The sequence below is a fragment of the Equus przewalskii genome, chromosome 22, assembly GCF_037783145.1.
Source record: "Equus przewalskii isolate Varuska chromosome 22, EquPr2, whole genome shotgun sequence".
Lineage (NCBI taxonomy): Eukaryota > Metazoa > Chordata > Mammalia > Perissodactyla > Equidae > Equus > Equus przewalskii.
In genome coordinates this window covers 25,863,599-25,889,296 of record NC_091852.1, presented here as the reverse complement: position 1 = coordinate 25,889,296, position 25,698 = coordinate 25,863,599, and the positions used below count along the sequence as shown (strand labels likewise).

Sequence of the window (25,698 nt, the reverse complement as noted above, 5' to 3'; positions counted from 1 at the left end):
AGTTGAAGATTTATTGGAGGAAACTGTTATTGAATTTTTTTGAATTATTAAATAAAATAGAATATATTTTTGTTTGGCCCATGATGTCAGTCTGAGACTTTTCCTAACATGAGGCTTTCTGTGGGATGGGGTCAAATCCTGTGCCTGTTGGACTACTTGGGCTTTATGCATGCTGCAAGTTTGTCTCTAGTTGTTCAACATAGAAAACCATTTTGGCTGATAAAAAATTAAAAGAACAAACATTTAAAATAGTTGAACAACTTGTTTTAATCCAAGCAAAACTTTGTCTTCAGAAATCTGTTGTGGGTTGGGATACATCAGTGACTTTACAGTTTACCAGGTGCTTTTGCATGTATAGTGGTATTTGGCTTTGCTTGTAGGAAATCCAAAAAGTATAGGGGAAGCATTCAAGAATCAACAAAACAGGATCACTTTCTTAGGCTGGAATGACTGTCTTTATGCAATGAGATGTTATCAATATACACCCAAGCAAATAAAGGTTCTAGACCCCCTGCTGAAAGCCAGTAAGACATAAACTTCCAACTCAGGCAGTGGAACAGGAGGAATGATAGTGCTGGCAGGTCTTGGCATTTTGAAAATGGAAAAGGAAACAAAACAAAAAGTATCATTCCTCTTGTGAAAATCAGATACGAGAAAGTTCGAACAAACTGAAACCAGGTTCCTACAGGTTCCTATTAACCTGACATTTCCCTGAGGGTTGAGTTCTGTTTCCTCCTCCGTTGGGGTTAACTATAAACAAGGACAGACTTGGAGTCAAGGTGACCAGTGACATATAATTAATTAGCTCCCTTCAAAGGCATGACAGCCAGCATTACAGGGGAGAGGCATTCTGTTTTAAATGTTGCTTAAAACAAGTTTATCTTTCTTAAATTTGGTTATGCTGGTTTCCCTCCAGCTGAGGAGCTGGTATCTAACTAGGAACTGCTGCAGAACAGAGAAGCAACATTCTTCCTTTTAGGTGGCATGCTGCCGTGGCAGAGACATGCTGCCACAAGGGTTAAACTTTAAAACCTTCATTTTGATATATAAAGAGATTACAAACAAAGCACACGGCAAAGTAAAGTTGCAATTTCAGCTTGCGTCCAAAGTAGTCAACAATCTCCTAAATTGTAGGTAAAGTTATTTTGCTTAATTAGGAGCTTAAAATAAAATCAAGTTTTATAAAAGTTATAGTATTATGTAACAATTAGTCTACTAATATTTTTCCCCCTTTCTGAGGGTCTCAAGAGAAAAACGAGTTTTCTTGATGATCTTTTTAAAATAAAAATCGCAGCCCAGATGGAGGTTTCAAGGTTCCTTCTGAGATTTAGAGAAGGAAGGAAGGAAATGGAAGGGGGTAAAATTACAGATTATCTCATACCTTTTCCCAGTTCTAAATTGAAACCTACTTTGGCCTTCCCATGGACCAGTTTTACAAAAAAGAGTTTGAGCTTTGCCTAAGAAACCTCTGGAGCCATTGTCCTGTCCATTTAAATGCAACCCCAGAAAGGCTAGTATAGTGATAACATTTCATGCTTAAACTTGAGTGTAAAATAACTGGATACAAAACGTTGGGTTCTCTATCTCAACGGCAGCAAATATCTATGTACAAATGGGCATTGCTTTTCTCAAAACTGGACTCTGTCCATTTCCTGAATTAACTTTAGAGTTGTGGTCTGGCTACTTGTCTTAGATGGGCAGAACTGCAACTGTGACGAGGAAAGGAGTTCTTGCACTGGTTAGGTGGCCAGGTTCCCAAGGGGATCATTCCAGCTCCAGAAAGGCGAGCAGGTCATCCCCAGTCCTCGCTGAAGAAGGAAGGCAGTCACTGCCCAGCTCTCTGCCACCTGCGACTGTGGACTTGACTGTCCCCATCAGACCTTCAAAGGATCTGAATGTGGCCGACTTCTTGACGTCTGCAAGCTTCCTGCAGACGGCAGAGCCCACGGCGAACAGGGCAGCTGACGTCTTTTCTTTCACGTAGGCGTTGGAGACCTGAACGTCGTGCCAGCTCTTGGACAGATTCCGCCTCAGCCCCACCGAGGCCGTGAGGCCCAGCTTGCTCTTGAGCTCCACGCAGCGTCTCTCTTTGGCGGCCAGCGCCTGGCGCAGGGCGACAATCTCCACCTCCAATTTCGTGAGCTGGGATATGAGCTCCTTCTGCTGGGCCTCTGTGAGAGCCACTGGCTGGGCAGTCGGGTGGGATTCGTATGTGTCCTCGGAGGTCTCTGGCATGGACTGAGGAAAAAGATCTTCGTTAAGAGAGTCTAGGTCCAATTCTTGGTAGAGAGAGTCGAACTGGTGGCCAGTGGAGAAATCATCTCGGCCAGCAGAGTGGAAATCTAGGCCTGCGGGGTCAGACTCTCGGCCGGTGGGGTGGGACTCCAGGCGGGACGGATCCATAGCTCGGTCAGTGGAGTGGCCGCCCAGGCGGTGGGTGAACGTCTTGGCGTCTGGAGCGGACGCGGCCGCCCGCGAGGTCCACTTCCGGGTGTGTGGTGGAGGGGGTTGGGGGTGGCGGGGCTCCAGCCGGGGCAGGGTCGCAGAGGCGGGACTTCCGGTCGGAAGGTGGCCGCTGTCAGAGCCGGCTCGACCGGCTGCCAGTACCCTGGTGGAGGTGTGTTGAGTTCACAGCGACCCTGTGAGGTAGGCGGTGCTGCGATTATCATCAGAGAGGAAAGGTATCTTCACCTTCCCTGCTGTCACAGTGAGTGACAGGTCCCGGCCTTCAACCAAGTCTGATTCCTCTTAAGGACATCCTTCTACCACACCAGCCATTTCAAACCCTTGAACCCTTTGTATCAACAGAAATTTACGGAAAAGCCTTATACATAAAGAAAAACTGCGCCAAAGTAGGGCAGGGAGTCGAGCACTTCTGGCCTCGTACCCGCCCCCTCTTCCCTTCCCAGGTTCCCCACGGGGCCTCGAGAAACTCCTAGCACCACTCATACAGTGGATGTGAAGGCCTCTCAGAACTCGAGTCCAGTGGTGACTAACATGCTCCCATGGCGTGAAGTCTCTACAGTGCCACAGGCTTGGGACAGCCGAGCTCAGTGAGTCTGACCAGTCACACCTGTCAGTTATTTTGGGAGAAGAATGAGTAAATCTATGACAGTTGTGTTAAATTTATGCTTCATAAAGCAAGGACTATTGTACTGTGAGAATTTAGGAGAGAAGGAATAAGACATATGCAAATGGACGGGACATGGGTTTTCAATATTGTAGATGCATTTTCTTTCTTTTCCAAGCATTTACTCACATTTCTGAAGGCACGTCTGCCCACCTACAGGGTTATGAGTTGTGGGAGGTGATCTGCACAGTAAAGTGGAAGCAGTTGGACAGTGTCTGTCAGGAGGTCAACCCACCGTATCCTCTATTTCTATTCAGAGCTTGTAATTTATACAGTGGAAGAGTCAGGACTTCAATCCAGTGAGGGCAGGTGGTCAGGTGTCACTTAGCTCATTGTCTGGCTGCCCATTCCCAGGGAATAGCCTTGAGCAATTCTGAGCTTCCAGTGATTTTGTTGGATATGCTGGTAGTTCTTGCAAGGATGATCTCGTGGAACATGGTATGATCCTCAGCAAATTTCAGCAAATTGCCATACTCATGTAGCTGCCATGAAGCATCTAGCTGGGCATCCGAACCAACTCCAGCCCTCCTTTGGGTTTATATTCAATAACCCTTTCCCATAAGTCAGTAGTGTCTATTCATCTTGTCCTGAAGCATGTGCCTCCCTAGATTCAAAAAATGAAAACTGTTCTTGTTGGAAACCTGAGGGCTGTTGAGGGGTTTGGCTATGTATGTAAAGGCCTGAAAGGGCAGCAAGGACTGCCTAAAAACTATTTTGTTCCAGAGAGTGGACTTTTCCTCCATTGCCTGCAGAACCACTAGCGGTTTCAGAAATGCTCTGACTCTGCACCAGAAATCCTCTTTCAAAACTGAAGATGAAGGGTAAAGAAGCCTCTGATTTAATAAGCTACATAACACGAGATACATATTGTTCATTCAAAATTGAGATTCCAAATCACCAGATTTGAACTTGCACTTGATTTTCCTTCTCTGAGTTGTTTCAGCCACCAACCAAACTATTTTCTTGTTTCTATGTTTCATTGCCCTTCAATTCAAAGTGTGAAATCCTTTGTTAAGCTTTTTTAAAGATTTTATTTCTCCTTCTTCTCCCCAAAGCCACCCGGTACATAGTTGTATATATTTCTTCTAGTTGTGGGTCCTTCTAGTTGTGGCGTGTGAGATGTGGCTTCAGCATGGCTTGATGAGTGGTGCCATGTCTGCACCCAGGATCTGAACCCGCGAAATCCTGGGCTGCTGAAGCGGAGCATGTGAACTTAAAGACTTGGCAACAGGGCCAACTCCTCTTTGTTAAGCTTTGATTCCCTTTGGTAGACTAATGATTTCCCTCGTAGCAAAATTAACCTGACTTCTCTCAGCAGCTTTGTTTCAAGATCCCAAATCAAAACATGGCCTCTGGAAGGGGACCTCCTAGCTAGCGATGATGTTCTGACCTCCTGAGTAGACCTGGACAATAAGTAGCACAATGGAACAGTCCATTTTATTAGGCTTATGCATAACCACATACAAAACAACACATATTTTGAAAACATGGATCTATCAAATAAAATTTAATTTATAGTGATTCTAACCAACTGTTTGACTAAACTATCCTTTTTTAAAATTTGAGTTCATAATAGTTTAACAGCATTGTGAAAATTCAGTTGTACATTGTTTCTTGTCTATCACCACGTAGGTGCTTCCCTTCATCCCTTGTGCCCACCCTCACCCCCCTTCCCCTGGTAACCACTGATCTGTTTTCTTTGCCCACATGCTTGTTTATATTCCACATATGAGTGAAATCATCTGATATTTGCCTCTCTCAGTCTGGCTCATTTTGTTAAACATAATTCCCTCCAGGTCTTTCTATGTTGTTGCAAATAGTATGAATTTGTCTTTTTTTCTGGCTGAGTAGTATTCCATAGTATATATATACCACATCTTCTTTATCCAATCATCATTCAGTGGGCACTCGGATAGTTTCCACGTCTTGGCTATTGTGCATAGTGCTGTGATGAGCATAGGGGTACATATGTGACTTTGGATTGTTGATTTCAAGTTGTTTGGGTAGATACCCAGTTGTGGGGTATCTTGGTCATATGGTAGTTCTATTTTTAGTTTTTTGAGGAATCTCCATACTGTTTTCCATAGTAGCCACTATGCAAACACCAGTTTGCATTCCCACCAGCAGTGTATGAGGGTTCCCTTCTCTCCACACCCTACCCAACGCTTTTTATTTTTAGTCTTAGTGGTTATAGCCATTTTAACAGGCATAAGGTGGTATCTTAGTGTAGTTTTGATTTGCATTTCCCTGATGATTATTGACGTTGAACATCTTTTCATGTGTTTGTTGGCCATCTGTATATCTTTGGAAAAATATCTGTTCATCTCCTCTGCCCATTTTTTGATTGGGTTGTTTGTTTTTTTTATTGTTCCTTGTATATTATGGAGATTAACCCCTTGTCAGATAGATGATTTGAAAATATTTTATCCCAATTGGTGGGTTGACTCTTTGTTTTGTATCTAGTTTCTTTTGCCTTGCAGAAGCTCTTTATTCTGACGAATTCCCACTTGTCTATGTTTTCTTTTGTTCCCCTTGTCTGAGAGGACGTGGTATTTGAAAAGATCCTTTTTAGTTCGATGTCAAAGAGTGTACTTCCAATATTCTTTTCCAGGAGTTTTATAGTTTCAGGACGTATCTTCAAGTCTTTGATCCATTTTGAGTTTATTTTTGTGTATTGCGTGAGATAGTGGTCTACCTTCATTCTTTTGCATGTGGCTGTCCAGTTATCCCAACACCGTTTATTGAAGAGACTATCTTTTCTCCAGTGTATGTTCTTGACACCCTTGTCAAAGATTAGCTGTCCGTAGATGTGTGGTTTTATTTCTGGGCTTTCAGTTCTGTTCCATTGATCTGGGTCCCTGTTTTTGTACTAGTACCATGCTGTTTTGGTCACTATGGCTTTGTAATACATTTTGAAGTGAGGGATTGTGGTACCTCCAGTTTTGTTCTTTTTTCTCAGGATTGCCTTAGCAGTTCGGGGTCTTTGATTGCTGCATATGAATTTTAGGAGTCTTTGCTCTATTTCTGTGAAGAATGTCATTGGGATTCTGATAGGGATTGCGTTGAATCTGTAGATTGCTTTGGGTAGTATGGACATTTTAACTATGTTTATTCTTCCAATCCATGAGCATGGAATCTCTTTCTATCTCTTTATGTCATTATCAACTTCTCTCAGTAATGTCTTATAGTTTTCATTGTATAAGTCCTTCACCTCCTTGGTTAAATTTATTCCTAGGTACTTTATTCTTTTAGTTGCGACTGCAAAATGGAATTGTATTTTTGAGTTCTCTTTCTGTAAGTCTGTTATTGGAGTATAGAAAAGCAACTGGGTCTTGTCAAGATGGCGGCGTAAGCAGACTCTGAACTCATCTCCTCCCATGAACACAACCAGGTTACAACTAGTTTTGGAAAAATTACCCTGGATTGAAAACTGAAAACTGGATAGAAAGAACCCCCACAACACGGGACAGTCCTGACTAAGGCAGAAGAGGCAGAAATTCCTGCTGGAGAGGAAAAAAAGCCACTTTGGGAGCAGCGGAGCTTCTCAGCTGGCCAGGCGGGAGCCACCCTAAGGTATGCAGCCCTCCCTGGAGGAGCGAGGTCTGGAGCGGGGGCCAATACAGCTATAAGCATCTTTCAGACTCAGCCCAACTTAAATGGGGGTCTTACTGTGTGGCTTTGCTGGCTATTAACTGTAGTGATGATACCCCCAGAAAAGCTATTGGCTAAAAGCTGAAAAGACTCGGGTCTTAAGGGGCCCAGGCACAAACTCACTCATTGCAGCAACCTAAAATCACCAGAGAGAAGGCTGACAGTCCTTTGGTAAAACGAGACTCATGTGGTGGGCTCTGGGGGCATCTTGGTGAGAGGAGGCACCTCTCTGGAGACTAAGACATTGGTGAGGGCCATTGTTCTGAACTGGTCCAGGCGTGCTGACACAGACCCTGGTGGGCGCCACTGAGGTTCATCCCTTGGCCTGTTAGCCCAGGGGTCCACCATGCCCACTAGAGCACAGATTTAATCCAGTACAGCCAGGGCAGGCAACTCGCCCTAGGGACTGGCCCCACCTAACAGCAAGCCCTCAGGCTAGTTTTCAGCCTGCATTGACTGGGTGCCTTGATCCTCTTCAGGTAGGCAAGGGTGTCTGCCTCTGTGGGGCAGGGCGTGTGTGAGGACGAGGTGAACTGTGGGGGGCATTGGTAGAGACGTCAGGGCCTCTGCAGTGTGGCATTGGGGTACACTCCAGGGGGTTGAGAAGTTTTCAGGGACCAGGACTGTGTTGACGGTGTGTGTGGTCCTGTGGGGGGTGAAGCTTATCAGTGGCAGAAGATCTGTGCTTCACAAATAGCCATAAAAAGGACAAGCCCCACCTTCCAAAGTCTGAAATAATTGAGTGCTCCCATGCCTAGGGCCAGCCATACTCAGCTGCACTCCTAAGAGAACTGACAACAGCCTTGTGGGCCTGAAGGCCTATTGCAACTGTAAGCTCCTGAAACTAGCAACCAGCTACACTGGGTACCAACCCAATTGGGAGGAAAACTGCAATAGGAGTGTGCTGATAGACTTTGTAGGCAACAGTGCTGAAGCTCCCCAAACCAGATTCCCAAACAGCTGGCCAGGGAAGGAAAGACTAGATTCCCTGGGTACCTGCAGTGGGAGCAACCCTGCCACAGCAGATGGACACAAGTAGCCCACAAAGGGGTCACTTCTGGATCTTATGGACTGGTGACGAGAGGGAAGCACACTGCTGGGCCTCATAAGGCATCTCATACATAAGGCCACTTCTCCAAGATCAGGAGACATAGCTGACTCACCTAATACATAGAAATAAGCACAGAGAAAGAGGCGTAATGAGGAGACAAAGGAATACTTACCAAGCAAGGGAACAGGACAAAGCCCCAGAAAAAGGACTAAATGAAACAGAAACAAGTGACCTACTCGACAAAGGGTTCAAGCAAAATATCATGAGGATGCTGACAGATATTGGGAGAAGAATGGATGAACACAGTGAGATCATCAGCAAAGAACTGGAAGATATTAAAAAAAATCAGAAATGAAGAATACAATACTGGAAATGAAAAATTCACTAGAGGGCCTCAATAGCAGAGTAGAGGATGCAGAAGAATGGAGCAGCGAGCTAGATGAAAGACTAGAGGAAATCACTCAAGCAGAACAGAAAAAAGAAAAAAGAATTAGAATGAGAACAGTCTAAGGAAACTCTGGGACAATATCAAGCATGCTAACATTTGGATTATAGGTGTCCAAAAGGAGAAAAGAGAGACAAAGGGGCAGAAAATTTATTTGTCGAAATAATAGATGAAAATTTTCCTAACCTGAGGAAGGAAACAGACATCCAAGTTCAGGAAGCACAGAGAGCTCCAAATAAGATAAACCCAAAGAGGCCCACACCAAGACATATTATAATTAAAATGTCCAAAATTAAAGATAAAGAGAGAATCCTAAAAGCAGCAAGAGAAAGGCCACAAGTGACATACAAAGGGAAGCCCATCAGGCTATTAGCAGACTTCTCAGCCAAGACCCTACAGGTGAGAAGAGAATGGCATGACATATTTAAAGTGCTAAAAGGAAAAAACCTACAGCCAAGAATACTCTATCCATCAAGGTTGTCATTCAGAATGGAAGGAGAGATAAAGAGCTTCCCAGACAAGCAAAAATTAAAGGAGTTTATCACCAAGAAACCAGTTCTACAAGAAATGCTGAAGGGACATATTTAAGTGGGAAAGCAATGACCAAAAATAGAGGTAAAAAAATTATCAACAAAACAAAACAACAACAATAACAAAATTATCAAAAAAACAAAACAACAACAAAAAACCAAAACAACAACAATATCAAAAAAACCCCCCAAAAACCAGGCAATAAAATCACTTGTAAAGGTTAAAATATACTAAAGGTAGCAAATCAACTACCTGTGAAGATAATATGAAGGTTAAAAGACAAATGTACTAAAATCACCTATTTCAATGATAAGAGGGTAATGGATAGACACACACTAAAAAAGAGACTATATATGATTTGAAAAACATAAAATGTGGGAGGAGGGGAGTGAAAAAGTAGAGCTTTTAGAATGAGGTCAAGCTAAAGAGTCTATCAACTTGATATAGACTGTTATATACATAGAATATTAAATAGGATCCTCATGGTAATCACAAATGAGAAACCTATAATAAGCAAGAAAAAAGTAAGACAAAAGAAATCAAACATATTACTAAAGATAGTCATCAAACCACAAGGGAAGAGAGCAAGAGAAAAAGAAAGGAACAGAGAAGAACTACTAAAACACCCAGAAAAAAGGTAACAAAATGGCAATAAATACATATTTATCAATAGCTACTTTAAATGTCAATGGACTAAATGCTCCAATCAAATGCCATAGGGTGGCCAATTGGATAAAAAAACAAGACCCATGTATATGCTGCATTTAAGAGACACTTCATACCTAAAGAAACTCACAATTGAAAGTGAAAGGATGGAAAAAGATATTCCATGCAAATGGCAAAGGAAAGAAAGCGGTGGTAGCAGTACTTATATCAGACAAAATAGACTTTAAAACAAAAACTGTAACAAGAGACAAAGAAGGGCACTACATAATGATAAAGGGAACAGTCACTTGTAAATATCTATGCACCCAACATAGGAGCACCTAAATATATAAAGCAATTATTAACAGACATAAAAGGAGAACTAGACAGTAACAGAATAATAGTAGGGGACTTTAACACTCCACTTACACCAATGGATAGGTCATCCAAACAGAAGATTAATAAGGAAACACTGGCCTTAAAGGACACATTAGACCAGGTGGACTTAGTAGATATATACAGAACATTCCATCCAAAAACCACAGAATACAGATTCTTTTCAAATGCATGTGTTCCAACATTCTCCAGGATTCATTACATATTAGGCCACAAAACAATTCTCAATAAATTTAAGAAGACTGAAATAATACCATGCATCTTTTTTGACCACAAAGTTATGAAACTAGAAATCAACTACAGGAAGAAAACCAGAAAACCCACAAAAATGTGGAGCTAAAACGAAATGCTACTGAACAACGATTGGGTCAATGAAGAAATCAAAGGAGAAATCAAAAAATTCCTGGAGACAAATGAAAATGAAAATATGACATGCCAAAATTTGTGGGGTACAGCAAAAGCAGTTCTAAGAGGGAAATATATAGCAATTCAGGCCTACCTCAACAAAGAAGAAAAATCCCAAATAGACAATCTAAAAGTGCATCTAAAGGTACTGGAAAAAGAACAACAAGCAAAGCCCAAAATCAGCAGAAGGAAGGAAATAATAAAAATCAGAGCAGAAATAAATGATATAGAGACTAAAAAAAAAAAACAATAGAAAAAATCAATGAAACCAAGAGCTGATTCTTTGAAAAGATAAACAAAATTGACAAACCCTTAGCTAGACTCATCAAGAAAAAAGAGAGAAGGCTCAAATAAATAAAATCAGAAATGAAAGAGGAGAGATTACAACAGATACCTCAGAAATACAAAAGATAATAAGAGAATACTATGAAAAGCTATATGCCAACAAATTGGATAATCTAGAAGAAATGGATAAATTCTTAGAAACATACAAACTTCCAAAACTGGACCAAGGAGAAGTAGAAAATTTGAATAGACAGATCACCAGTAAGGAGATCGAAACAGCAATAAAACATCTCCCAAAAAATAAAAGTTCAGGGCCAGATGGCCTCCCTGGTGAATTCTACCAAACATTCAAAGAAGACTTAATACCTATCCTTCTCAAACTCTTTGAAAAAATTGAAGAGGAGGGGAGGCTTCCTAACTCATTCTACAAAGCCAACATTATCCTGATACCAAAACCAGACAAGGACAACACAAAACCAGAAAATTACAGGCCATTATTACTGATGAACATCAATGCAAAAATCCTCAACAAAATACTAGCAAATTGAATACAACAATACATTAAAAAGATCATACATCATGATCACGTGGGTTTCATTCCATGGATGCAGGCATGGTTCAACACCTGAAAATCTATCAACGTGATACACAACATTAATAAAATGAAGACTGAAAATCACATGATCATCTCAATAGATGTAGAGAAAGCGTTTGACATGATACAGCATCCATTTATGATAAAAACTCTAAATAAAATGAGTATAGAAGGAAAATACCTCAACATAATAAAGGCCATATATGACAAACCCACAGCAAATATCATTTCAAGGGAGAAAAACTGAAAGCTATCCCTCTAACAACAGGAACTAGACAAAGATGCCCACTGTCACCACTCTTATTTAACATAGTATTGGAAGTCCTAGCCATAGCAATCAGGCAAGAAAAAGAAATAAAAGGGATCCACATCGGAAAAGAAGTGAAATTGTCACTCTTTGCAGACAACATGATTTTATATCTAGAAAACCCTAAAAAAACCACTAAAAAACTTTTAGAAACAATAAAGAAATACAGTCAAGTCGTGGGATACAAAATCAACATACAAAAATTGGTTGCATTTCTATACACTAACAATGAAGTAGCAGAAAGAGAAATTAAGAATACAATCCCATTTGCAATTGCAACAAAAAGAATAAAATACCTAGGAATAAACTTAACCAAAGAGGTGAAAGATCTGTACACCACAAAGTATAAAACATTGTTGAAAGAAATCGAAGATGACACAAAGAAATGGAAAAATATTCTGTGCTCTCGGATTGGAAGAAGTAACATCATTAAAATGTCCGTACTTCCTAAAGCAATCTATAGATTCAATGCAGTCCCCATCAAAATTCCAACAACCTTTTTCTCAGAAATAGAACAAAGAATCCTAAAATTTATATGGAACAACAAAAGACCCTGAATAGCCAAAGGATTCCTGAGAAAAAAGAACAAAGCTGAAGGTATCACACTCCCTGATTTCAAAATATACTACAAAGCTATAGTAACCAAAACAGCATGGTGCTGGCACAAAAACAGACACACAGATCAATGGAACAGAATTGAGACCCCAGAAGTAAACCCACACATTTATGGACAGCTAATATTCGACAAGGGAGCCAAGAGCATATGATGGAGAAAGGAGAGTCCCTTCAAAAATGGTGTTGGGAAAACTGGACAGCCTCATGCAAAAGAATGAAAGTAGACCATTCCCTTACACCATGCACAGAAATCAACTCAAAATGGATTAAAGACTTGAATGTAAGATCTGAAACCATGAAACTTCTAGAAGAAAACATAGGCAGTACACTCTTTGACATCGGTCTTAGCAGCATATTTTCAAGTCCCATGTCTGACTGGGCAAGAGAAACAAAAGAAAAAATGAACAAATGGGACTACATCAAACTCAAAAGCTTCTGCACAGCAAAGGAAACCATCAACAAAATAAAAATACAACCTAACAATTGGGATAAGATATTTGCAAACCATATAACAGATAAGGGGTCAATATCCAAAATATACAAAGAACTCATATAGCTCAACAACAAAAAAACCCAACAATCCAATTAAAAAATGGGCAAAGGATCTGAACAGAGATTTCTCCAAAGAAGATATACGGATGGCCAACAGACATATAAAAAGATGCTCAACATCATTAGCTATCAGGGAAATGCAAATCAAAACTACAATGAGGTATCACCTCACTCCAGTCAGAATGGCTATAATTAACAAGACAGGAAACAACAAATGTTGGAAAGGATGTGGAGAGAAGGGAACCCTTGTACACTGCTGGTGGTAGTGCAAACTGGTGCAGCCACTATGGAAAGCAGTATGGAGTATCCTCAGAAAGTTAAGAATAGATCTACTGTATGATCTAGCTATCCCACTGCTGGGTATTTATCCAAAGAACTTGAAAATGCAAAGGCATAAAGATACATGCACCCCTATGTTCATTGCAGTATTATACACAATAGCCAAGACTTGGAAGCAACCTAGGTGCCCATCAAGGGACAAATGGATAAAGAAGATGTAGGATTTATACACGGCAGAATACTACTCAGCCATAAGAAATGGTGAAATTCGGCCATTTGTGACAACATGGATGGAACTTGAGGGTATTATGCTGAGTGAAATAAGTCAGAGGGAGAAAGTCAAATACCGTATGATCTCACTCATAAGTAGAAGATAAAAATGACGACGAACAAACACATAGCATTAGAGATTGGATTGGTGGTTACCATAGGTGAAGGGGCTAGGGCAAAAGGGATGATTAGGCTCATATGTGAGGGGATGGACTATAATTAGTTTTTGGGTGGTGAACATGATGTAATCTACACAGAATTCAAAATATATTATGATGTACATACATCTGAAAAAAATAAAAATAAAAAATAAAAAAATTTAAAAAAAGAAAAAACTGATGTTTATAAGTTGATCCTGTACCCTGCAATTTTACTGTAGTTGTTAATTATTTATATTAGCTTTCCCATGGATTTTTTGAGTTTTCCATATATAAGATCATGTCATCTGCAAACAGTGAGAGTTTCACTTCTTCAGTGCCTATTTGGATTCCTTTTATTCCTTTCTCTTGCCTAATTGCTCTGGCCAAAACCTCCAGTATTGTTGAGTAAGAGTGGTGATAGTAGGCATCCTTATCTTGTTCCTGTTCTCAGGGGGATGGTGCTCAGTTTTTGCCCATTGAGTATGATGTTGGCTGTGCGTTTGTCATATATAGCCTTTCTTATGTTGAGGTAATTTCCTTGTATCCCCATTTTGTAAAGAGTTTTTATCATAAATGGCTGTTGGATCTTGTCAAATACTTTCTCTGAATCTATTGAGATGATCGTGTGGTTTTTATTCCTCAATTTGTTGATGTGGTGTATCACGTTGATTGACTTGTGGATGTTGAACCATCCCTGTGTCCCTGGTATGAATCCCACTTAATCGTGACGTATGATCCTTTTGATGTATTGCTAATTCAGGTTGCCAAAATTTTGTTGAGGATTTTTGCATCTATGTTCATCAGCGATATTGGCCTGTAGTTCTCCTTTTTTGTGCTGTCCATGTCAGGCTTTGGTATCAGAGTGATGTTTGCCTTGTAGAATGTGTTAGGAAGTGTTCCTTCTTCCCTAATTTTTTGGAGTAGCTTGAGAAAGATAGGTATTAAATCCTCTCTGAAAGTTTGGTAAAATTCCCCAGGAAAGGCGTCTGGTCCTGGAGTTTTATTCTTTGGGATGCTTTTGATTGCTGTTTCAATCTCTTTCCTTGTGATTAGTCTATTCAGATTGTCTTTTTCATCTTGACTCAGCTTTGGGAGGTTGCAAGAGTAAAATAATTTATCCATTTCCTCTAGGTTATTCATTTCGTCAGCATATAGTTTTTTTGTAGTATTCTCTTATACTCTGTTGTATTTCTGTGGAGTCAGTTGTTATTTATCCTTTTTCATTTCCGATTTTGTTTATTTGAGCTTTCTCTGTTTTTTCTTTCTTTTATTTTTTTTTAAAGATTGGCACCTGAGCTAACATCTGTTGCCAATCATTTTTTTTTCTTCTTTTCCCCCAACCCCCCAAGTACATAGTTGTATATTCTAGTTGTGGGTCCTTCAAGTTGTGGCATGTGGGACGCCGCCTCAGCATAGCCTGATGAGCGGTACCATGTCCATACCCAGGATCCGAACCAGTGAAACCCTGGGCCGCTGAAGCAGAGCGCGTGAACTCAACCACTCGGCCATGGGGCTGGCCCCCTCTCTTTTTTTCTTTGTAAGTCTGGCTGGGGGTTTGTCTATTTTATGTATCTTCTCAAAGAACCACCTCTTTGTTTCATTGATCCTTTCTACTGCCTTTTTTGTTTTAATAGCATTTATTTCTGCTCTGATTTTTATTATTTCTCTCCTTTGCTGACTTTGGGTTTTGTTTGTTCTTCTTTTTCTAATTCATTTAGGTGTTATTTGAGATTACTTATTTGGGATTTTTCTTATTTGTTAAGGTATGCCTGTATTGTGATGAATTTCCCTCCTAATATGGCTTTTGCTGCATTCCATATGAGTTTGTATGGTATGTTATCATTTTCATTTGTCTCCACATATTTTTTGATTTCTCCTTTCACTTCTTCATTGATCCATTGCTTGTTCAATAGCATGTTGTTTAGTCTCCACATCTTTGTCCCTTTCTCAGCTTTTTTCTTGTAATTAATTTGTAGCTTTATAGCATTATGATTGGAAAAGATGCTTGTTATTATTTCAATTTTTTTTAAAGTTATAGAGGCTTGCCTTGTTTCCCAACATGTGGTCTATCCTTGAGAATGTTCCATGCACACTTGAGAAGAATGTGTATTCTGCTGTTTTTGGATGGAGTGTTCTATATATGTCTATTAAGTCTAACTGGTTTAGCTTTTCATTTAATTCCACTGTTTCCTTGTTGATTTTCTGTCTGGATGACCTATCCATTGATGTGAGTGGGATGTTGAGGTCCCCTATTATTATTGTGTTATTTTTAATATCCTCTTTTAGGTTTGTTAATAGTTGCTTTATGAACTTTGGTGCTCCTGTGTTGGGTGCATGGATTATTTATAAGCGTTATTTCTTCTTGATGGAGTGTCCCTTTGATCATTATATACCATCCCTCTTTGTCTCTCTTTACCTGCCTTATCTTGAAGTCTACTTTGTCTGATATAAATATTGTGACACCTGCTTTCTTTTGTTTGCCATTAGCTTGGAGTATCCTCTTCCACCCCTTCACTCTGAGCCTGTGTTTGTCATTGGAGCTGAGGTCTGTTTCCTGGAGGCAGCAAATTGTTGGATCTTGTTCTTTAATCCATCTCACCACTCTGTGTCTTTTTATTGGAGAATTCAATCCATTTATGTTTAGGGTGGTTATTGATGTATGAAGGCTTAATGCTGTCATTATATCACTTGTTTTCTGGTTTTCCTGCATTTCCTTTGTTTCTCGTCTTGTGTGTTTTGGTCTACCCATTGAATTATGTAGTTTTTTGTGATGTGTTTCTTTGTTTTTTCTTTCTTTATTTTTTGTCTCTCTGTTCTGCTTTTCAGATTAGTGGTTACCCTGAAGTTTGTATTCAGAATCTCGTATATAAGATAGTCCATTTTCTGATGGCCTCTTATTTCCTTAGTCTAAACAGATTCAGTCCCTTTCCTCCTTCCCTCCTAAGTTGTTTTTCTTATATCTTATTCCAGCTTGTGTTGTGAGTTTGTGGTTAAAGTGACAAGATTGTCTTTGTTTTTGGTGTTTTCTTTCCCTTTAACCTAATGCTATAGTTGAATATTTGCTATCCTATTCTGATTCTGTCTGTTTATCTTCTTACTCTGTGTTTTGTGATCCCTTTCTCTCTTTTTTCTTTTTTCAGGTATGAGGGCCTTCTTGAGAATTTCTTGTGGGGGGGGGGCGTGGTCTCGTGGCTACAAAGTCGCTAAGCTTTTGTTTCTGGGAAAGTTTTAATTTCTCCCTCATATCTGAAGGACATTTTTGCTGGATAGAGGATTCTTGGCTGAAAGATTCTTGTCTTTTAAAGTTTTGAGTATGTCATTCCATTCTCTCCTAGCTTGTAAGGTTTCTGCAGAGAAATATGCTGAAAACCTGATAGGGGTTCCTATGTAGGTTATTTTCTTCTGCTTTGCTGCCCTGAGTATTCTTTCTTTGTCATTCATTTTTGCCAGTTTTACGACTATATGCCCTGCAGTAGGTCTTTTTACATTGACAAATCTAGGAGATCTGGAAGCGTCTTCCACACATATTTCCCTCTCTTTCCCTAGATTTGGGAAGTTCTCTGCTACTATTTCTTTGAACACGCTTTCTGCTCCATTCTCCTTCTCTTCACCTTCTTGAATACCTATAATTCTTATGTTGCATTTCCTCACCGAGTCACATATTTCTCAGAGACTTTCTTCATTTCTTTTTAGTCTTAGTTCTCTCTTCTCCTCTGTCTGGAGCATTTCAACATGTCTATCTTCGATTATGCTGATTTGCTCCTCTATGATGTCCACTTGAGCATTCAGGGAATCCATATTTTGTTTTATCTCATCCATTGTGTCTTTCATCTCTAATATTTCTGATTGATTCTTCTTTATAGTTTCAATCTCTTTTATGAAGTAGCTGCTGAACTCATTGAATTGTTTCTCTATGTTCTCTTTTACCTCATTCAGTTTTTTGATGACAGCTATTTTGAATTCATTGTCATTTAGCTTACATATTTCTGTGTCCTCAGGCCTGAGTTCTGGGTGCTTGTTGATTTCTCTCTGGTCTGGAGATTTGATGTAGTGTCTGATTGGAAGGTCAGCTCTTTCTCATTCTGATGTTATTTGGTTGCTGTTACAGCCTATCTAGACTGGGTGGGCGTTGAGAGCACATATTCTGAGTCCTTCATCTTCAGCCAAGATGGTGCAGCTTGGGTTGGGGGTGGGGTACTTTCTCCAGTGTGCAGTCTGGGATTTCTTGCTATCAGCTCTCGCTATGTGGTCTCCTGGGGCCTTGGCTTGATGAGGTCACCCCCCATGAAAGCTTTTGCTTTATTCAAGGGCTTTGATCTAGGCTGCATGGGCCCTAGGGAGTCCTGGACGATCCCAGGGATGCTCAAACCCTACCCCACTCCTTCCCTCCTGGGTCCTCCCATGGCAGTGATTGCAGTCTTTAGGGGAGGGAGTGAAGTTCTCTCTTACCCTGTTCCAGCTCCTCTGAGGGGGGCTCCAGCCTCTCCACCCTCCCTTGTGTGGCTGTGTGTCTCTCTGAGGTTTTTGTATTGTTAGGATATCTTCTGTTAGAGTATTGTTGCACCTTTTTCTTGTATGTTGAGGGGAGAGAGTCTTGGGCAAGTTCACTCCATCATGATGCTGACATCACCTCATCTCTAATGTTTCTGATTGATTATTCTTTATAGTTTCAACCTCTTTTGTGAAGTAGCTTCTGAATTCATTGAATTGTTTCTCTACGTTCTCTTTTACCTCAGTGAGTTTTTTGATGATAGCTGTTTTGAATTCTTTGTCATTTAGGTTACATATTTCTGCATCCTCAGGACTGATTTCTGGGTACTTATCATTTTCTCTCTCATCTTGAGATATAATATGATGTTTGATATTGTTAAAGGGGATTGGTCTGTTCTTTCGCATCCTGGTGTTATTTGGTCACAGTTACTGCCTATTGCCATTGGGTGCGGGTCAAGAACCATGTATTCTGAGCTCTCTGATTTCAGCCAAAATCCTAGGGGCTGGTGCCATGCTGAGTGGGTGGGGGGAGGGGCACTTTCTCGTGTGTGCTCTCTGAGTTTTCTTCCTCTGCTCTCTTGGGATGTTGGTTTGATAAGGTCACCCCCTGTGAAAGCTTTCTCCCTGGTAGAGGGCTTCCCTCTACACTGCAGGGGCCCTTTGGAGTCCTTGACGTTCCTGTGAACAAATGTCCCCTCCCCTGTCCTTCCCTCTTGGAGGGCTCCCGTGGTCCCGGATCACAGTCTTTAAGGGGAGGGAGTGAAGTTTTCTCTTACCCCATTCCATCTCCTCCAAGGGCGGCTCCAGTCTCTGCCCTCCATCATATGGCTGCATGGGTCTCTCTGTTTCTTGTGTTGTGTTTGGATGTCCTCTGTTGGATAATAGATGTTTTCTTTGTTGTATATTGGAGGGGAAAGATTTCTGAGAGACCTTGCTCCACCATGATGCTGATGTCACTCCTATCCCTTTAAGGTATAAAATACCAAACTATTGCCCCATGGTTTTAGAATTTGACACATTTAGTTAGACAATGAAATAATCTGTATTACAGAGAAAGGTTCATAAAGCTGTTCATCTCAAACTGAAAGCCTTTTGATACTATTTAGGCAGTAAAAATAGTCAAAATATTTGATTCAGTAACCTCTGAAGAAAAAACTTGAGAATTATTTTTAATCCTACAATGGTTTGCTATCTTTTGTTTCCAAAGAAGACATTATTGACCCATTTTTAGTAAAGAATGAACTTTGAAGTATTTCTCGAGTCAAGGTGATGGATTTATACTAATATTCTGTAAATGAAAAGGTAAATGGAACTACAAAATGATGACTTTTACACCTTAATGTTTAGAGGACTTTATGTTATGTTTTATATATTAATTATTTAAATTTGGATCTAAAAGCAAAGCCATACTCTTCACCAGGTCTGGGTTGTTTGGGGATGGAAGAAGTGAGATTGTAGTATTTGATACTTGAGTCTAGAAATGATTAGGGACTTGTGCCAGTGCCAGCAGGTGTAACCACTTGACTTTTTTGTTATAAAAGATCAATACAGAGCTTCCTGATTACGTCAACTTGTAAAATAATCCACCTTGGTGGTTCAGATTGCTTCTAAAGAACTGACAACTCACCCTGCAGTCTGGTCATCTGCACTGCTAGATTTAACTGTAGTGAGTTTTCTAGAGCTTCATTTCTATTACTCCAGAACTACTGCCATGAACATTTTGTTCATTTTAGCTGAATGCCAGGAAAAATGTTTAAATATTTAATTGAGCCTGAAAATAAGGCATATAGTTGAAACCCTAATCCAGTCAGAATGTTTCAAAAGTAGGAGGAGAAAATTGGTAGTTGGGCTTTTCTTGTGGAAAGCCAGAATATTATATTTGATTCCAGTTTGCAAGTTATTTTCACTACTATCTCACATCATAGCCCAGCTCCATCAATAAAATATGCAGTGAGTCACCCTCCCATAGATATTCTCCAGCATGAGCTGGAATATTTGCTGCAGTTTACAGCTGCAAGTGTTATTCCTAGCAATCCTCATCCTTCAATAGTTAAGTTGGTCTTCATTTAGGACCAGGATGATATTTCCTTTGAGCAGCCCTCCTACATGGACTAATTAGGTTTTAAAAAATACTTGGGTATATTATAGAATAAAATTTTCCCCTCTGAAGCCCAAACATACTATCAAGATATTAAATTGGAGTTTGTTACTCACTGTTATTCACAGTCTTTGGTGGTGTATATAATTGTGGCAAGAGTCCCTGGGGGAATCATATTAAAATTCAGACTCTGGTTGAATCTGAAGAACCAGTGTCCCCCTCCACTCAAGTGTCCATTTGGGTGAGTCACTATGTATGGGATGAAGAGGCTTGTAAAGAGGAATTTTGTGTGCAGATCCTCAGAGGTAGAAGACAAAGAATGACAGGGAATGGTGGGATGGAGACAAGGGAAAGGAAAATGATCAAAAGATGTAGGAACATCCCCAGATTAAAAATGAAGATGATTCTTGTTGGAAACATGAAGGCTGTATATCTAAAGGCCTACAGAGGGTAACAAGGGCTCCAGAGAATGGACTTTTCCTTTGATGCTTGCAGAAACACTAGTGGTTCCAGAATTTCTTCTAGACTCTGAACCAGAAACTGCCCTCTTAATGTTGAAGACGAAGGGCAAAGAAGCCCATGAACTAAGCTAAATAAAGGGCAATGTGGGCAGACTTTGGGGGAATTTCACAATGGAAGTTGTCCTCATTCCCTTTTTTCATTTGGATGATGAAAGTGGGGGGCACAGAGTCTCCCTTCCCAGAAGTTTTGACCTTTGTTTTCTTTTCTTTTCTTTTTTTTTTTTCTTTTATTTTTTCCTTTTTCTCCCTGAAGCCCCTCCGGTACATAGTTGTATATTCTTTGCTGTGGGTCCTTCTAATTGTGGCATGTGGGACGCTGCCTCAGCGTGGTTTGATGAGCAGTGCCATGTCCACACCCAGGATTCGAACCAAGGAAACACTGGGCTGCCTGCAGCGGAGCAAGTGAACTTAACCACTTGGCCACGGGGCCAGCCCCTGACCTTTGTTTTCTTTTCACATGTTGGAGGATAGCATGTTGGAAGATAAGTCCTAGGGGCAACAGTGGGGAGTAACCTAAGAGAAGAAAGTGGGCAAAGCTGGCGCATGAACTAGAAACGACTTGGTCAGTTACAGGCTGATGGATGTAGGTTGTCTGTGCTCTGCCAAGGAACTGAGGGCTTGGTGTGTTTCTCTAGTCAGGATCTTGAAATTCAGAGGATGCTTTAAAAGGGAGCAAGTGATTGTAAAAAGACAGACTGACACTTACTTCTCACAATCACCCTCCTTCCCAACCAACACACTTCCTGAATTACAGCAATTCCAACAAAGACATAGACTGCTGCTAAAGTGTCTGCAGGGAACCCAGATTAGTCAACACTTAACTAAGCAGGAAAATTTAGAAAGACAATTTGTCTGGAGGATGCTCAGATTTTGAGTACCAGGAGGTACAGTACACCTTGCTTCAAGTGACTGGGCACAGAGTGGACATCCACAGAAAGGCCAGAACTGAAGCAATTGGAAGGGCTGGCCCTGAGCATAGAGGACTCCCATAAGTCGCTGGGGAGACCTGGGGAGGGGTGCTGAAGTCCTGAAGCTTGGTGCTAAGGGTTTAGAACTAGTAAAATGTGGGGGCCCAAGCAGTTTGACTCACTTGTCTCCACAGGCTGAAGAAGCTTGGGGAGAATCAGGCTGTTAATAGAAAACTCCTGGTCTTTTAAGCTTATGACCATTGTGGTGGCTTTGCTAAGGCCTGGACTCTGCTCCCTAGTTGCTTAGCTATCCTTGTCTTGAAGCTGTCATGTCTGCTATGGCAAGAGCGTAATTAATTTATTTCCCCGATTCTGAGACACAATCAATTGTAAGACATACCTTGGTTTAAATAGGAGGTTTCTAGGAAGAAAAACCTACTATATTAAGTTGTACATTGATTTTAAGATGCAATCCCAATTTTAGAAACATTAAAATGCCACAAAATGTGTGGCTTAGAATTGAAGAAATACAGTAGTAATGCAGCAAGGTACAAACACTAATGGCTGAGATTGATTCTTCTACTGGAATTAGAATGGACCTTCATTTGCGCTATTTCCTCTTCCCTTTCTGAAAGAAAGGACAGAAGGGAAATTAGCACTTATTAAATGTCTGCTGTAATAGTAAAAATGGTGGAGACATCAAATATGTGTTAACTGCTTATTATGTGCCAGGAATTGTTCTAAGTGATTTCACATATGTTATTTTATTTAATCCTCATAATAATCTTGAGAGGTAGGTATTTGAAATACTATTAATCTCTATGAGGCTCAGTTTCCTCATTTTTGCAGATCAGGAAACCAAGATACACAGAGAATAACTTCTCTGGGGTGACATAGTTATTAAGCAGCAAACTTGGGATATTAATGTATAAACCTAGGGCTGCTTAGGTTTTTTTTTTTTAAAAAAAACTCATATGTTGACTTTTTATTCTCTTTCTTAAAAACTCCAAAATATATCATGTATATATAATATGTGTACATTTAAAAAATTGTAAACGTAAGTAACTATGTACTCCCCACTCAACTAAGAAATAGTATGTTCCCAATGTTTTTGAAGCTCACTATGTGTCTTTCTCATTCTCTTTCCTTACCCCTAGTTAACCTCTACTCCAAACTTTGGGATGATCATTGCTATTTTTCAAGTTTTTACCACCTATGTATGTATCTATAAATACTGTATTATTTAGTTTTGCCTGTTTTTGAACTTTATTTTTACTGAGGTATAATTGAAATGTAACATTATATTTGTTTCAAGTGTACAACATAATGAGTTGATATTTGTCTATATTGCAAAATGATCACCATAAATCTAGTTAGCATGTCACCATTTTTGAACTTTATGCAAATGGAATCATACCTTATGTATTCTTCTGTGACTTGCTCACTGTTTTTTAGATTCTTCCATGTTGGTGGTATTGCTATAGTTTATTCATTTTCTCTGCTGTAGAGTAGTCTATGGTATGCATATGGCACAGCATATGTATACAATATATCTATGAAAACTGTTTACTGAGATATTGAGTGACTTGAAGGTCAGTTTCTCTGGTGAACCACCCCAGGCTTCAGGCCTGTCTAAAGTATATTCCCGTACATACACTTAATGTTTTCTTGTACATGTGACTTCATATTTGTTCATAATAGACTTTTTCTACCTGAAATATATCCTGAAACATATTTGAGTTGTTATCTCTCCAGCTTCATTTCTTCCGCTTCCCATCGTATATTTTATACTCAGACATGCTGAATCACTGCTGTTCTGAAACTGCGAGTTCACCATGCTCTGTTACCCCTAGGCCTTTGTCCATGTTGCTCTTTCTGACTGGAGTGCTTATTTTCTGGCTGACTCTTGCCCACCTGTCAGATGTGTCTGGTTACAAAAGCCTTCCTCCACCACATTCTAGTGTGGGGCTTCCCCTTGAGCTTACCAAGGGTGCTTCCTGTCGTCATCTCAGGGTTGGTTTTCCAAAGGATCCAACATATTACTGAATAAAACCTCAGAGTTGCACTTGGTGCCTGGAAAGATGGTATAAAAGATCTGTTTTGTATAGTAGTAACTGTGATGAGTGGGAAATATGGAAATACCACTTAGAATGGTCAGTACTCAATTAAAAAATGTTCTTAGGTTGGAGGTAGGGCACAAGTCACATCCTTGTTGGTAAAAAAGAGATGGATAAATACATATTATTTTAATTTGCCTTCAGGTCTTCTGGCTAGATTCTAGAGGACTTTCTCCAAAAACAACAAGGTAAGTCAGACGGAGAACGCCAAATACTGTATGATTTCAGTTATATGTGGAAGAGAAAACAACAACAACAACAAGAAACAGAGACATAGACACAGGGAATAGGTTGGTGGTTAGCAGAGGGGAACGGGGGAAGGGGGGAGGGTGAAAGGAGTAAAAGGGCACATTTAGATGTGATAATGGCAACTAGACTTTGGGTGGTGAACATGATGTAGTCTACACCGAAGTCTAAACATAATGATGTACACCTGATGTTTATACAGTGTTATAAACCAATGTCACCTCAATAAAAATGATTAATTATAAAAAAAGCCAACCCTCTTTGCCTGGAGTTGGCTCTCTGGCAAGGGAAAGAAACCTCTCATTTGGTTCCCTCTTGGTGTTTTTCTGACACCAGCTGCTTATCTATTTGACATCTCACCAAGAAATACCTCAAGGGATGGTTGGAGATGGGAAGTAAAAATCAAAGTAGTTGGTTATATACTTAAAAAAATAAGCTTTTGATTTTTGAATAGTTTTAGATTTATATAAAAGTTGCAAAGACCATACTAAGAGTTCCTAGATCCCCTCACCTAGTTTCCCCTTTTATTAACATCCTCCATTACCATGCTACATTTGTCACATCTAAGGAACCAACGTTGGTATATTACTGTTAACTATACCCTACGACTTGAATTTCCTAGTTATTCCCTAATGTCCTTTTTCTATTCCAGGAATCCATCCACAATGCCACATTATTTATTTATTTAATTTATTTTTCTTATCTCCAAAGCCCTCCAGTACATAGTTATATATTTTAGTTGTGGGTCCTTCTAGTTGTGGCATGTGGGATGCTACCTCAGCATGGCTTGATGAGCAGTGCCATGTCCGTGCCCAGGATCCGAACCAGCAAAACCCTGGGCTGGAGAAGCAGAGCGCACGAACTCAACCACTCAGCCATGGGCCCGCCCCACCACATTATGTTTAATCATAGTGTCTTCTTAGCCTCCTCTGGTCTGTGACAGTTTTTTGGACTTACCTTGTTTTTGATGACTTTGACAGTTTTGAGTAGTGTTGGTCAAGTATTTTGTAGCATGCCTGTCAATTTGAGGTTGTCTGATGTTTTTCTCATGGTTTGACAGGGGCTATGGGCTTCGGGGAGGATGAGCACAGAGGAGAGTGTGATTCTCATTACTTTATATCAAGAATACATGCTATCAATATGACATCACTGAGTTTACATACTTTTTAATGTCTTTCGTTAAATGGTTGGATGATGAGAGCATACATGTTGAAGTTGGAAGACTGATTTCAGATCATAACTCTGTCACTTATTAGTGTGTGACTTGGGAAAGTTAGTCAATCTCTCTATTCCTTAGTTTCCTCATCTGTAAAGTGAGGCTAACAATAATATCTACCTCAGTAATTAGTAAATACATGAAAAACACTTAGAGCAGTATCTGGCACAGAGGAAGTAGGATATAAATTTTGACTTTTATTGATATTATTGACTAACACAAGATTTCTATTATATTTTTCCTATCTCTCTTTACCTCAGAAAATCAAACTGGTGGTTTTTAGTGATTTTAAAAAATCACAAACAACCCTGGTTTTAAATTTTGAACGTGGGAAGACCTTTGTCTTATCGTCTCTTGGAGTTTTGAATTATCCCTAAAATATTGTACTTTCCCTTAAAATTTGCATTGTCTGTCAATGAGAATCTTTGGCAGAAGACTCCTTTGAGTATTTTCATTATAATATAATTTTGTTTATATAATTCAGTTATTAAACTTGTGCTGCTTCCTCTTACAATTTGAAAATTCTCTTCAGCGTGCTGGCTCTTTTAACCATTGATCCACTGATATATTTCTGGTTCTCCAGACCAGGTGTGCAATTCTAATGAATAATCTGTGAAAAAGAGTTATTACTGTTTTCTTCCCTTTGGCCCAAGCAAGAGAATCCCAGGGTGTCTTTCAGCATTTATTAATATTACAAATGAAGATTTAATATTTTTCACTGCATAGGTAATGGTTGATCTTAACATCTCTAAATAGGAAAGACAGTTGCATTTACAAATCTGTATGTCAGTTTTCTGATGCATT

At 39.9% G+C, this 25,698-nt stretch overlaps 1 protein-coding gene across 1 annotated transcript; it reads right to left on the bottom strand.

Annotated features, from left to right (window-relative positions):
• Nucleotides 1–242: 242 nt before the first annotated feature.
• Nucleotides 243–2,912, bottom strand: TPD52L3 (TPD52 like 3). The gene has a single exon (XM_008541644.2). The coding sequence runs from the start codon at nucleotides 2,401–2,403 to the stop codon at nucleotides 1,765–1,767; it is 639 nt and encodes a 212-aa protein (XP_008539866.2). The 5' UTR covers nucleotides 2,404–2,912; the 3' UTR covers nucleotides 243–1,764.
• Nucleotides 2,913–25,698: the final 22,786 nt, after the last annotated feature.

What these genes read in the sequence shown, in the direction of transcription:
- TPD52L3 (XM_008541644.2), bottom strand. Translation starts at nt 2,403, where the DNA reads ATGGATCCGTCCCGCCTGGAGTCCCACCCCACCGGCCGAGAGTCTGAC.